This window comes from Anolis carolinensis, chromosome 5, assembly GCF_035594765.1.
Source record: "Anolis carolinensis isolate JA03-04 chromosome 5, rAnoCar3.1.pri, whole genome shotgun sequence".
Taxonomy (NCBI): domain Eukaryota; kingdom Metazoa; phylum Chordata; class Lepidosauria; order Squamata; family Dactyloidae; genus Anolis; species Anolis carolinensis.
In genome coordinates this window covers 206754310-206769245 of record NC_085845.1, presented here as the reverse complement: position 1 = coordinate 206769245, position 14936 = coordinate 206754310, and the positions used below count along the sequence as shown (strand labels likewise).

At 55.8% G+C, this 14936-nt stretch overlaps 1 protein-coding gene across 1 annotated transcript in view; it reads left to right on the top strand.

Annotated features, from left to right (window-relative positions):
• snd1 (staphylococcal nuclease and tudor domain containing 1) overlaps positions 1-14936 on the top strand; it is a 148095-nt gene that overhangs the window by 24733 nt on the left and 108426 nt on the right. The window contains 1 exon segment of the mRNA XM_062982754.1: positions 6712-6825. Coding sequence (XP_062838824.1) covers positions 6712-6825 — 114 coding nt within the window.

The following is a 14936-nucleotide window of genomic DNA, read 5'->3' as shown; positions in this document are numbered from 1 at the left end:
GCAGGGCTCATCTTAGCGGGGGGGGGGGGGGAGTGTCCCTCCTATAGGTTCACCATGAATCAGAGCTGGTGAGAGGCCACAGACTGTCATGCAACAAGGTCATTGCTGAAACAGTGTGGCTGAGGGAGAAAAGGAAGGGGGCTGAGGCTGTTAGGGATGGTGGGAGTTGCAGTCCAAAGCACCTGGAGGGGAGCCACAGCAGCCTTGTTTTGGGGGGAGCCCCTGCCGTGACCTTTGTGTCTGCCTTGTCCAGAGGAGCGCTCCCTGCAGCGGCCACCAGATGGCGCCAGTGCCCTTCCCAGTGCTGGCCATGGCTGGGAAGAGCGCAAGTGGCGCCAGGGCCATGAAGGCCGGCAGCAGCAGGAGCGGAATCGGCCACGAGACTCAGCCTGCGAATGCCTTGGGCCTTGTGGGCCCGCGCTGGTGCCAAGCCCCTGGCTGCGCACTTGCAGAGCACAGCGGAGCGGAGCAGAGCGGAGGAGGCCAGCTGTGCCCGGCAGCAGAGGGATCCATGGCAGCCGCGCAGCAGCAGTGGTGCCCTGGCGAGGGCAAGGCTTCCCTGGCCTCTTCTGCCTTGTGGTGCACTCTCTCGGCCGAGGGGGGGGGCTTCTGAGGGGTCTCCCCTTGCCTCTCTTGAGGGAATTCCTGGGAAGGAAGTTGAGGAAGGGCTGGCCTTTGTCCCGGGTTGAGAGAAGGAAGCAGGAGGGGAAGCGGGGTTGGTTTGGGCTGCCTTGGGTCCAGACCAGAAGGAAAGCCCTGGCTGCGTGTCCCTCAAGGCAGTAAGGTTGGGGCGAGCTCCCGCTGTCAGCACTAGCTCCTGCCAACCTAGCAGTTTGAAAACATGCGAATGTGAGTAGATCAATAGGCAACACTTTGGTGGGAGGTCATAAAGGTGCCCGTGCAGCCATGCCGACAAAGCAACCAGGAGGTGTTTGCAGACAGCAGGCTCCTGGGCTTGGAAACAGAACAAGAGCCCTTCTCCATGGGCAGAGTTGAGCACCAACCACCTCCAGAAAGCCAGGGGTGAAAGGGGAAGCCTTGACCTTTGTTTTGTGTATTCGTATGTCATTGTTAGTCCGCTGTATTAAGCCATTGAACGTTTGCCAATCTGTTTATGTTGTAATCGGCTTTGAGTTAGGGAGATAGAGCGGAATATAAACAAAGCATTATTATTGTTATTATTATTATGTTTATCTGCAGAAGAGGCAAGTCAGTGCTGGGGAGCCTAGCAGCCCCCTGGACACCCCATCCTCCTTCCCAGCCCGGACCTGGAGTGGGGAAGGGGGCCCTGCCTTGGCCAGGAGAGGGTCAGGCAGGTGGGCACCTCCACACAGGGGGCCAGGACCCTCCGCAGGGGAGGGCTGCTCTTGGGGGAAGCCGGGCAGAGGGTTCAAGGGGGCAAGCCGGCACTCTCCTTGGCGCCTGGAGGGCACAGCGCGGCCCCCTTGGCAGGGGAAGGGCTGTGTGGGGCCAGCAGCAGGGAGGAGGAGGAGGAGGAAGAGGAGGAGGAGAGGTGGGTCTGAAGCCTGAACCTGGCTCTTATGCGTGTGTGTCTCTGCTGAGCCAGCAGTGTCGGCAGGCGTGTGCCAGGGAGGCCTCTTCCGTGTTTCTGCTCCGGTTAGCTCCCTTGGCTTCACCTTCCTCCGCTTCAGAGCGGTGACGATCGGCTGAACTTTTGCCTGCGACTTCTCCTCCTCCTCCTCCTCTGCTGCCATTTCTGCTGAGGTGGCTCTTCTCTGCCATATGCTTCCCCCTCCCTTCTGATCAGATGGCGGCTGCCACCTGCCGCCCTTCTGGTGGGCTCATCGGGGGGGGGGGGGGCTCTGCCTTCCCTGTGGCATCTCCAAATGCAGGTGGAAGGACGCCCCATGCCTTCCTGGGCCCTTGCGTGTCCCTTCCCCCCTTTCTCTCCCCCCCCCCCCCAGGCTGATCAGTGGGGGCTGAGGATGCAGGGCAGGGGTTCAAGGCTCCCCCTCCCTGCTTGACCTATTCCAGAGTGTCCTGTGGGGGGGGGGGAACTGTCCGGTGTGTCTCCTTAGGCATCCTTTCCGCTTTGTGTTGGTATCCTTGCCCTTCCAAGACCCCTGCTCTGCCACGTTTGGACAGTGTTTCATGCCTTGGCCTGCAAAGCCCGTTCAGTCAGAAGGGCGAGGAAGGGGCTGTAGGGGACGGTGCGGAGATGCCATCATTCGCAGCCGGACCCCTGTGGCTGGGACAAGAGGTGCTCTGCCCTGCGCATGCATGCATACCCCATGCGGCAGAGTTGCACAGCGGAAGCGTGCTGGGCCCATAACCCTTTGTTGGGAATCTCTGAGTGGTTAGACTAAAAAAAAACCCTCTTTCTGAGGGAGATTCCCTAAAATATAGCAGAGTGGCAGAAGCACACTTCCAAACAGCAGAAACTTACATGAGGTGAGTTTAGGGAAGCCTTTCTTCTTAGGATGGCCAAGGATTGCAAAGTCAGCTTAAAAGTTCAAAAAAGGTATTTATTGAGGTAAAAGGAAACCATCGTGGATAGAAAAGGTTTTGGAGCTAACTAGCTGTCTAAGCTAGCACTGAGGAAGGTAAGCAGGTAAAAATAACAATGAATATCTAAATAGCTACATTTTGCCAGTAGAGAGGGCAAAATGTGCCCTTCTCATGCAGAAGACAAAGGAGGAGAGAATGGCTACCACCGCATGGTCTGAGCTTTCTTTTGGGCAATAAAAATTCCAATCTAAATAGAGGAAGTTACCCCATCCCTGAAGAGATCACATTGCTAAAACAACAAGGTGGAGGGAGTGGATGTAGACAGGACAGAAGAGAGAAACCAGCAAAGGCCTATCTAGGCATGCATGGGATATAGAGAGGTTTCCCTGAGTCTAATCTATCCACTACATATCTAATAGATGAGACTTGTGTAGTCCAGGATGATTTCCAACACCCCCCCCCCACCTGCCTGTGTGCCCCCCTCCCTCCCCCCTCCCTCCCTGCCACTCAGGTGTCGGCCGCTGGCTGCCCGGCTGCCGTGGCTCCGGCTGCCTCTTCCTTTGCCAGCCGGTGCGCAGGGGACGTGGCCCGCGCTTTGAGTCGAGTGCTTTGAAGTAGTCATTTACTGTAGTAATTTACTGTAAAACAAAGTCATTCTAAAAGCTTTTTGAAAGCATTTCAGAGGCATTTAAAAAGAGGGCGATAACAAGTGGGGGAGAAAAGGAGCGCTAAGAGGCGGCTTGGAAACTGACAATATCAAATTGCTATCTGGAGTGAGCCACGGCGGCAGCGCCTAATTGGAATCACGTTTTTGCTGCTTGTCGCCCGGCAACATGAGCGGCGGCGGCGGCGAGTGGCTTCCTTGCCGGTCACTCTGCGGAGTTTGGAGCCTGGTCACTCTGCAGGGTCAGCCCCCCCCCCCCAGACCATCCCTGAGGGGCCGTGGTGGTCTCCAGCCTCCTTGGTGGATCCAGGAAACTCCCTGATGACTGGCAAGGAGGCTGTGAGGAATGGTGGGAGTTGCAGTCCAGTGCATAACAATCAATACACAGCATGAGCTTCATAGAACTGTCTTTGTGGGTTAGTATCGTGTGTGTATCTATGTTAATGCTGGTCGGTGGGTTGTTGGTGTTTTTGTCTTTGTTGAGCAGTCAAAGCTGGGCCTGACATTCACCCGCCTCCTGGCTGAGCCCTCTCTGGCCTCTGTTGCCACTGGGAGGCTGGTGGCAGTAGTCCCAGTGCCAGGACACCAGTTTGGCCAGGAGGCGGCTCGGAAACTGACAATATCAAATTGCAATCTGGAGTGAGGCAAATTAGTGGCGCCTAATTGGAATCACGTTTTCGTGTGCGGCTTCCCTCTCCCCGCCAATAATAATAATAATAATAATAATAATAATAATAATAATAACATATAATCCTAAGGTTTAGGATCCAGATCAACTTCCTTCTACCATGCAGGAGGACATAATCCAAGCACTCCTGACAGATGGCCATCCAGTCTCTACATAATAATGATGATGAATATGATAATAATAATAATAATAATAATAGCATAGAATCCAAGAGTTTGGAGAGACCCCTAAGGGCCATCCAGCCCAACCCTTTCTACTATGCAGCAGGACACAATCCAAGCATTCACAGCACATGGACAACATATAAATACTATACAATACTACACAGGGACCAAATGCATACCAAACATAAACATAACCATACAATAAACATTCAATACCACCACTACCTCAACAAGTTCTCACCAACACCACCAGACAACGCCACAGCAACGCGTGGCCGGGCACAGCTAGTGATAGTAATAATACTTTATTTTTCTATCCCGCCACCATCTTCCCGAAGGGACTCGGGGCGACTAACATGGGGCGATGCCCAAAACAAAAGCAGAATAAAGCAATTACAACGAATATCAAAACAAAACAGTAACAACATAAATCAAATGAAATAAACAATTTAAACGTTTTAAAAATACAATATAACTCATAAAATCAGAATAAATGTGTAATAATACAACATCTGCCACTGAAGATAAAAGTGGTTGGGCATATAAACCACAATATCCAAAGCTTTAATAAAGTGCATAAACAAGTGTCAGAGTCAACTGGGATAATATGGGATAAGGTAAGGTAGGAAGGGATTAAAGTGCTAAGAAGTAATGTCTCGGGGGAAATGGAGAAATTGGGGGCCGGGCTGTGGCGCAGGCTGGTTAGTAGCCAGCTGCAATAAATCACTCTGACCAAGAGGTCATGAGTTCGAGGCCAGCCTGTGTTGGAGTGAGCACTTGACCATTAAAATAAAATAAAAATAAATAGCCATGCTCATTGTTGACCTCAGCAACCCAAAAGATAGTTTCATCTATCAAGTAGGAAATTCAGGTAATTGTCCAGCAGTGGTTAGAATGAGGAAGTATCCAAGGACTTGGTGTCACAGTGGATGATGAAGCAACAGCTCCCCCTGTGGCCGGAATCGAGCACACCCTCATAAAGCCGGGAGCTGGAAAATGCTAAATTGCCTCTGTGTAGAGTAGGTATGGCAACCTTTGGTCCACCAGGTGTTTTGGACTGCAACTCCCACCATTCCTCACAGCCTCAGGCCCTTTCCTTTTCCCCTCAGCCGCTTAAGCGGCTGAGGGGGAAAAGGAAGGGGCCTGAGGCTGTGAGGAATGGTGGGGGTTGCAGTCCAAAACACCTGCTGTAGAGTAATAAAGCGCACAGTTTGGCCAGTACGGAGGTGCTTCCCTCCCACGTCGGTCTCTGTTTAGGGTTGGATGCGCATGGACAGGGATACTGAGGACGGCCTTGTCGTGCCTCCGCCGTGTCCGCGCATCCTTAGGCCTTAACGGCTGCCCAGATGGTGTGTGCGGAGCGCCACTTAAGTCCGCCACAACTGTGTCGCCTTAAGAAGTGCTTTGCAAATCTGTCGCAGCTGTTCTTGGGGGCCCTGCGGCTCCGAAGGTGCTCTCGGCGGCCCGGCGGCCATGCGGAGAGGTTGTGACAGATGGCAAAAGGGTCCTCTCCGCAGCGGAGTCATGCTCGCTGCCCGGCCTGGGCGCCGCATGCCGGTGCGCTCTCCCCGCTCCTTCCCAGGTGGCTCTGTTGCCCGGAGCTGCCTCAAATGCCAAGGAGGGGAGAGCGTCGTCGTCGTCGTCATCGGCCTGTTGCCGCTTGTCATTCCACAGTGAGATCAAGGCCTTGACAGGATCGTTGGCTCCATGAGCATCTGGCGCAGGTTTCCACCGCGGCCTGACAGCGCGCCACCCTAATCGGCCCCCGTATCCGCAGGGCAGGCGGCACTTCCACCGTGAGCCTGGCTCTCCTGCGTCTCTCTCCTTCTCCCTCCTGCGCATAGAGGCTGAGGAAGAGGTTGCGCAGGGACCCGCATGGGTCTCTCCCTCTTGCCTGGCACAAGGAGCCCTGCCTGCGGCAGAGTGGGGCACGGGGCAGGGGGTCTGTAAGGGACTATGAACGACTAAGGTTCTTTCAGGCAGGGGGAATCTTTTTTATCCTACCCACTGCCCCAAATTTGTAAATAACTAATATCGACTGCCACCAGTTTGGAAAGATGCAACCACCAAAGACACAGGGAGATGCTTACTTTTACTTTAAAGGGTAGCGTAACTTGGGTTAGAATATATGCAACAGAGGCTTGGATGTTGAAAGAACAATAACAAGTTTATTCAGGCACAAGCTTGGGGGTTACAAAAGATGTTTCACTTAGAGGTATTCTTATTAACAGTTACAATACTAGAATGAGATTAATTAAACTCTCTAAAGTATCACTTCTTTTACTTAAAGTAGTTAAAACCTATTCCTCTGCTCCTTTCTAACTGTTACTTCAATGGATGTCTGTGAGTCCAGCTGGGATTGGTTCCCAAAGTCTGAAACTTGGACTATCCAGTGACTTCAATTCACAGTCACCCCTGTGATATACTATCACAGATTCTCTATGCCTTTCCAGGACACAGACTACATTAAATAAGTCACCAAACTTATTTAAAACTGACTCAAAATGAACAATTGAGTCTCCTTGATCACATCAACCTAGAATCAATCTTCCGTGTGCCTCATCAGAGCACAGACTGAGATTTGAACTTCCCTGGTTTCCCTAAACCTGGAACCAGCTGGTGATTAACCTGCTGTGCTAAAGCCGGCCCGAACGAGCTCTCCTTCCCCTCGTCCCCCCACAAGGGCTGGCGGCAGGCCTTCACCTGGGACTCCTTTCCCTCCTCAGGTGGTGCAGGTGCTCAACGCAGACGCCATCATCGTGAAGCTCAACTCGGGGGACTACAAGACCGTCCACCTCTCCAGCATCCGCCCCCCGCGGCTGGAAGGCGAAGGCACCCAGGTGAGAAGGCGCCGCTTGTGGGGGGGCAACGGGCGGGGGGGGGAGGGATGAAAGGGGAGGGGGCACGTGGCTGTTTGAAGGGTCAGCCCTGAGCACGCACTCATGCACGCTCACATGCACACACACACCCTGCGCTTGCCAGATTCTCTGAATGTGGATGTTTGTGCAGAGACCCTCACTGATTGACTTTGCAGCTCCAATGTTCAAACCTTTTATGTTTATGTTTGATGGTATATAGTTTTTAATGGTCTTAGTTTTAATTGTTTTAATTCATAGTCATGTGCAGTTGTTTTAGATGCGTGATACATTGTTTTTATTATATGTGAGTCATTGTATTTTGGCATTTATTTGAAGTGAACCGCTTTGAGTCCCCCCAGGGGTGAGAAAAGTGTTGCATAAATGCAATGCAATGCAATGCAAAGTGGTTGAGGGGGAAAGGGAAAGGGCCTGAGGCTGTGAAGAATTGTGGGAGTTGGAGTCTAAAATACTTGAAAGGAGGGCCCAAGTTTCCCTCTTCCTGCATGAGGTCTTTGTCCTTCCTCTCCCTCTTATTTTCACCCAAATACAACCTCCATTGAACTGCATCTTCTGATCTTGTTTCCGAAACACCTAGCAAGCAGATCCTCCCCAAATGCTGGGAGTTGCAGCCCAGAGCCCCTGTTCATGGAGCCGCAGGCCGTGGTCCAGAAACGGCGTGCCTTCCTCGGGGGGGGGGGGGGACCACCTCCAGGGCCCGTTGTCCACTTCTCGCATTCGTCTCCCTCTTCCTGGGAGGAAGGAAGGAAGGAAGGATGGAGGAGGGATGAAATCACAAACCGCCCCCCTCGGCCCTTTGCCTCTGTCCCGGAGCCTGGACGTCTCTTGCGATATATCGAAGGGCATCTCTTGGTGTATTATTAGCTCCAGCGTGGATCGGGAGGAAGGGCAACGGCCAGTCGGCCTGAGGAGCCTTGTCGGCCTTTCCCCCTGGGAGACCGCGCAAGGCTCCGGGCAGCGGATCGGGCTGCAGCGTCCCTCCCTCCCTCCCTCCCTTCCTTCCTTCCTTCAAGAGGGAATCCCCCACGGCCCCCACTTCCCCCCTCCTTCGGGGAGTAAACAGGAACCCTTCCATCCATAGAACCCGCAGAAGCATGAGGCTCTTGCCCCGTCGCTTTGCTTTATAATCGGAGATAGAGAGAGAGGCTGTGGCTCCAAGCCTGAAACGGGCTCCCTTCTCTGTGGTTCTGCCTCTGTGTGCCACGTCCCTCCCTGGATCCTCCTCCCGTGTTTGGGAATAACCATCCCCCCCAGAAGCCCCCCGCTCTTCTTCTTGCCTTGCCGCTTTCCCCGGAAATCCTTCGCCCTCCTTGATTTGCCTGCAGACTGTTGCTGTGCCTTTTCCTCCCGTGGGGCAGCCCACATGTGCTTGCAACGTGGCAAAGACATTGAACATGGCATGAACATGGCAGGGCAGCAGCGCCATGGCTCCATGGAGTGAGACCTCTCCCCAAAAGTGCCCTGAAGTGCCCCCCAAATCCCGTCTCTCTTCCCCGGTCCGGAGTGTGTCCTCAGGGAGAGGACTCAGCCAAAGACGCACAAAAATACCCTTGTGAGGATGGGGAGGGGGGTCCCTATCCCAGTGCCATGGAGAAGCAGACCACCTGGAACCAGGGCTGAGGCCAGAGGTCCACTGTGGTCCCCTGGGTTGTGTTCAGTTGGCACATTACTAGGGGCTTTGTGTGCAGACCCTATGAGGCAGCCATGGGCCTCTCCCCTGAAGCCTCGGGCACTCTTGCCCTTGAGCTTTTGGCTGCCGGGGAGACAGAAGTGGCCCGGGAGGGTGGTCTCGGCAGCTTCACAAGGTCACTGAGACCTTCTGTTCCAAGCGCCAAGTGCCTGAAGTGCTTTGGAGGAGGGCGGGATGCTGCAGTGGGTGTTGGGGCCGCTTTTCTGCCAAAGACCCTCGGGAGGCAAACACAGGCTGCCAAAACAGCACAGTAAATCCACTTTGAAAAACCATTCCTCTGCATTAAACTCTTGTGTGTGTGTGTGTGTGTGTGGTGGGGAGGATGGGCAGCCTTGTGGCAGCTGAGCGGCCACTCCCGAAGGCTTTGGGGAAAGGCTTCTGGGTTCCCTTGGCCCAAAACAGGGCGGTTGCAGAGGGCAAGGGCTCTGTGTGCCAAAACGAGCCTGGGGGCCACAGGGAGGCACTTGCACCCCTTTTAAAGCAAAGTTGTTTTACGTAAGGACTAAACAGGACCCACGGAGAGTTTGTGGCCTGGCCTTGGCCTCGTTCTGGCCTCATGGCGGCCCCCAATTTGGAAACGGACCCATGTGAACCTTAGGTAGGGTCACCTGTCCCCCTTCTTTCTCTCCAAAGAAATATGTTATATTATGTGCAATCCTCCTGGTATTCGATTGGAAAGGTTTAAAAAATCTGAGCTTCTCTTAGCAGGTTTAGCTCACATGACTTTGTGGTCCTGGCGGTGTGCAGCGCTGCATTTGTGGCCCATGATTTTGCCCACTCCCTCTTTTACGGGGCAGGGTGGGGCAGCCATGCGTGGAAGGGCCTGTGTGTGGGGTGGGGTGGGGGTCCTGTCCGGTCTTTCGTGCAGTGTGTGCGTAAGGGGGGGCTCTCCAACTGCCACTTGTTACGTGTGGGCTTTGGAGCAGTGGGTTGTGGGCACAGTTCTGGCAGCCAAGGGCCTTTTCCCCTGGGAGGGGCCCCATTCTTGTGGGTTCTGGTCCTGCCAGGCGCTGGTCCACCCAGCAGTGGAGGCGGGGGGAAGGTGGGGAGGGGTCCCTTGGCTCTGTCTGGTCCCGGCCTCTGGGCGCGCGGTGGGGAGTTGGAGGGAGGGAGGCCCCCGCCTTGCCAGGAGGGATTCTCAGTGGACTTTCCCTAAAGGAGGAGAGCTTTGAAGTGATGCTGCGCATATATTGGGAGAGCTTATGCAGCTTATGCTGAAGAGACTAAAGGTTTAAGAGATGTGCATAAGGAGCGGCGGAGGTGGGAGCCGCGAGCGCTGGAGGCGATTAAGCCCAAGGCGGGAAGGCGCCCCTCGGAGATGGCGGCAGGGATCAGGTGCGCTGCTGCCTCTGCCTCCACCGCCGCCGGGGATTAGAGGGGCGCAAGGGTGAGCGGACGGAGAGCAGAGCAGCGGCCGCGGGAGCCCCGCTGTGAACACCCAGGGCTTTGTGGCGGGGGGGGGGGGGGAGAGCAGGGGCAAGTGGCGTGTCAGCGAAGGAGAGGGGCAGGCGCCCCCCATCTCCCTCTGCCTCTCCCTCTCCAGAGCAAGAGGGTGCAGGGGTGCCAGGATGCAACAGTGCAAAAAGAAGACCAGGAGCCAGCTGTGGGAAGGGAGGGGGGGAGCCAGAGGTGAGCCAGAGGTGGTTCTTCAGGAGACACAGCGCATGCATGCGCTTCAGCGTGCGAGGCGCCTCCGGCACAAGAGGGAGGGGGGCGCCGTCTTTGGGCCCCTCCAGAGTCCCAGCCAGATGCCGTCCTGCCCCCCCCCCCCCCCGGGAAGACCCCTTTCCGGCTGGTGGGGGGCCAGCGAGGAGGCGCATCCTCAGGCGAGTCATCATCATCAGTGTTCTGACCGACCTAGAGACCCGAAGGGCACCTCTGTCCCCCCTGCTGCCCCCTTTCTCCTGATAAAGAAGGAGCCAAGCGCTGATACTGACCCTTCTTTACCCTCAGGACCAGATCCACCTTTTCGATGTCTACTTAGTTCAGTGGTTCTCAACCTGTGGATCCCTCCCTATATGTTTTTGGCTTTCAACTCCCAGAAATCCTAACAGCTGGTAACCTGGCTGAGATTTCTGGGAGCTGTAGGCCAAAACCATCTGGAGAGGGTCCCACAGGTTGAGGACCACTGACTGAGTTGATCCTGTTTGTTGCATTGATGGTGGGACTGGCTCATGCCCGCTTCATAGTTTTTTAGAGAACGAAAATGATGTGCATTGTTCTGTGATCATGGGGTGGGGGGCAGAGGGGGGGGGCTTCCTCCCACTGCCTTGCCATGAGAACGGGGCTGCTGTGCTGCAGCAAGATGGGCTCTGGTTATGGGGAGCGGGCTTTGAATAGGAACAATGTGTGTGTGTGTGAGAAGCGCTTGGCTCATCCCCGGCATGGCTACTCCGCGGCCCTTCTCTCCCGCCTGGGGCAAGCCAGGAGTGGCTGCCGGGCAATTGGACAACTTTTGTGCGGCTGCCTTTGGAGTGGAAGAAGGGAGGGCGGTCGGGCGGACGGGCAGCGGAGAGAGATGTCAAGCGAGGCAAATGAGAGACAGCTCCGCTCCCTCCCTCCCCCGCAAGTGCCAATGGCTCCCAGTGCGCTGGTGCTGTAGATGGGAACTGACAAACTGAAAGTCCCAGTCCTAACGCCCTGCTGCCTCCCATCTCCTGCCAGCCTCACCCTCCGCAGACGGGCTCTGAGGGCAGGCGTCTCTCGGAGCGGCCTCCCAAGCTTCCCCGTGCCCACTCCTCGGACAGGGTTTGGGTGGCTGGGCTGCAGGAGCCCCCTCCCCACCCCGCGAGGACTGTCTTGATGCCCCCCCCAGACTGTGGTGCCTGCTCCCTGCTTGTGCGCCAGCTTTGCCCCAGAATGGGAGCTTGACTTGACTTAGAGGGGGGATGTGCACCTGAGCCTTGCCTAAACATTGGGAAGGGGGTCCCCTTGAGGAGGGGGCGAGGGGGTCTCCTGCTGCTCCGGATAACGAGACACATGGAGCCGTGGATCCCCCTCCCCTCCCGCCCCCTCTCCCCCTTCCCTGCCACTCTGAGCCGGGCGCATCTCGGCAGGCAGGCGGGCAGGAAGAGCCGTATTTTATCAAACTCCATTAAAGCCTCGCTGCCGCCGTCTATTCCCTGCCCTGTCATCTGATTATGAAGATATTTATGTGGAACCGGAAGCTCCCCTTTCCATGGATCTCTCTGCCTGTCCTTGCCGCAGTGCCTTGCCAGCCTGCCTGCCTTCCTTCCCTCCAAGTGCCGCTGGGCAGGCTTGGCTTCCTTGCTCTGCTGTTGGGGAGCGTCTGTGATGTGTGTCCATATCTGTGCATGTATGTGCAAGGGGATGGGGCCCGGCTGCAGGTTGGCAAGACCCCCCCCCCTCTTGCATTGGCTGGCAGGAGGCTTCCGTGGCCAGGAAGGCAAGTTTGGTGGTGGTTGGTGGTGGCCCTGCAGGAAGAGCGAGGCTGGGCCGGGCAGTGGGTCCCTCTGGTTTGAGGCTGGTCCTCTGAGGCGGGCGCCTGCCTCGGTCCCCGGCCGCCTCTGCGGAAACTACAGATTATTCTTCTTGCAGGTTTAAAAATAGCTGTTCATGAGGTCTCCAGTCGCAGAAGGCTTTAACAACTACCCGCGTTTGCTTTGTGAAGAAAGCTCTTTCTTTCTGCAAATGTGACAGCTCTTGTTAGCGACGTGCCTGTGTGGCCGCCGGGCACTGCCCACGTCCATGGGCTGAGAGATGGGCAGCAGACGCGGGGGCCAGTGGGGACTGGGCCCCTCACTTGAGCCATCGTCCTGGGCAGGAACCCTCGGCCTGTTGGGACGGCTGCCCCTTCCCTCTCCCGCCACTGGCCTCGCTTCTTGGGCCCCCAGGGCTGCGCTCGCAGCAGAGTCTCCTCCCGTGGCCCCTCGCTGCCCGTCTCCTGGTCTGGGATTGGGGGCCCTTCCCTTTCCATTACGGGGTCTCTCAATTGCCCTGCATATGGATGGGGAGACAGTGGGCACAGCCCATTCCTGGTGTGCCAAGAACCAAGGCCTGGTGGGCTTCCCGGCTTCCCCTCTTTGGTCATCTCTCCCCCTTGGCCGCTGCCCCAGACGCTTTGAAGTCTTGGAAGTCAAGTTTAAGCATATGTTTTACCTTGTCTTCATGTTGTCAATAGTATTAACCTTATTGCAATGATTTTCATGTGTAAGCAGCCCAAAGCGGAAAGGCGGAGATGAGTTAAGGGGTGGGGGGGTGAAGGAGGAGGATGGGCCTTGCTCGCTCCCCTTTGGCCAGTGATGTGAGCAAGGTGCCAGGGCCTCTGTGCCCATGGAAGCGCAGCCGGAGGAGGAGGAGGAGGAGGAGGAGGAGGAGGAGGAGGGGTGTGCTGGAGGGCCACCTGCTTCTTTTCTGGAAGTGTGGCTGATGGTGGGCCAGGATGGGGCACGGGTCTGAGACATCCCTGCTGGCCTGGGGCCTGTTCCATATGAGATACCTCTGCATTGCACTGTGTGGGGCAGCAAGGCAGGGCCGCGAACATGCAAATCATTGCAGACCCATGTGCACCATGTTGCCCTGAGATGCCAGCCCTTCCTTCTAGTGCAGAGCCATGGCTTTGAGTATGTAGAGGATGTGGGAGCGCACACTTTCTGTCCCGGTCCCAAAGCTCAAAGGCCCACACGGCGGCCGAGTGGCACCTTGGGCCCAGGCCCGGGTTGTATGGCGCACTGACGCTTGCTCTGACTCTTTCCCCCCTTTTTGGGCTCTGCCAGGAGGAGCCCAGCGCCTCCTGCCAGTTGCCCAGTTTGCCTGAGCTGGATTAGGAGCAGTTGCACAAAACGGCATTAGGGAACTCGTGGAGCAATAAAAGATTAATGAGGAGCTGGGCCGCAAGCTGATCGGCGCGCACGTCTCAGCTAAATGGCGTTACAAGGATCACAGGAGTTGCCCGCGTGTCGCGTAACGGAGCCGGTGGCGGCGGCCCCAGATCTGACACTCTGCGTGGCGCGGCTCTGCCGGTGGAGCGCATCGCTCTGTGAAATGCCAAGCGCCGCTGCCGCCCGCGCGCTGCCCGCTGAGCCGGGTCTTGGGGCGCAGAAGTCAGGCCGGGTGCCAGGGCTCCCCGGGAGCAGAAGCATCAACAGCACCACCAGCAGCTGCCGCCTCATCAATATTTAATTGGAGGCCGGACCGCTTTCCAAGAAGCCGAGCAAGAGCCAGGCAGCGGCTGGAGCAGCAGCGGGAGCCGGATCACATTTGGGCAACCGACCCCTCGGCCTTGGAAGCAGAGCGTTCTCTCTGGCGAGAAGGGATGCGTTGGTGGCCTCTCGCTCTGTGCTGTCCTTTGGGGGCCGCCGCCTCCTCCTCCTCCCCCTCCTCCTCCTCCTCCTCCTCCTCCTCCTCCTCCTCCTCCTCCTCTGCCTCCTGCTTGGCTGTAGAAGGCTCCAAGGCCGTGGGCAGCCTCCCAGGGGCAACAGAAGCCCCCCCCTTTTGCAATGCCACCCAAGGAGTAGATGGGGTGATGGTGACAGGGGATAGGGAAAAGGCAGAACTGCTTAATGCCTTCTTTGCCTCGGTCTTCTCACAAAAAGAAAGCCATCTTCAACCTCAGCAACATGGAATGGACGAAGGATTGGGGGAAATCCAACCCCAAATAGGGAAACAAGTTGTCCAGGAACACCTGGCCACTCTAAACGAATTCAAGTCCCCAGGGCCAGATCAGCTACATCCAAGAGTATTGAAGGAACTAGCGGAAGTTATTTCAGAACCACTGGCAATCATCTTCGAGAGTTCTTGGAGAACAGGAGAAGTCCCAGCAGATTGGAGGAGGGCGAATGTGGTCCCTATCTTCAAGAAGGGAAAAAAGAACGACCCAAACAATTACCGTCCGGTCAGCCTCACATCAATACCAGGCAAGATTCTGGAAAAGATCATTAAGGAAGTGGTCTGCAAACACTTAGAAACAAATGCGGTCATTGCTAATAGTCAACACGGATTTACCAAAAACAAGTCATGCCAGACTAATCTGATCTCTTTTTTCGATAGAGTTACGAGTTGGGTCGATACAGGGAATGCCGTGGATGTAGCATATCTAGATTTCAGTAAGGCCTTCGACAAAGTCCCCCACGACCTTCTGGCAAACAAACTAGTAAAATGTGGGCTAGACAAAACTACGGTTAGGTGGATCTGTAATTGGCTAAGCGAACGAACCCAAAGGGTGCTCACCAATGCGTCGTCTTCATCATGGAAAGAAGTGACAAGTGGAGTGCCGCAGGGCTCCGTCCTGGGCCCGGTTCTGTTCAACATCTTTATTAACGACTTAGACGAAGGGTTAGAAGGCACGATCATCAAGTTTGCAGATGACACCAAACTCGGAGGGATAGCTAACACTCCAGAAGACAGGAGCAGAATTCAAAACGAT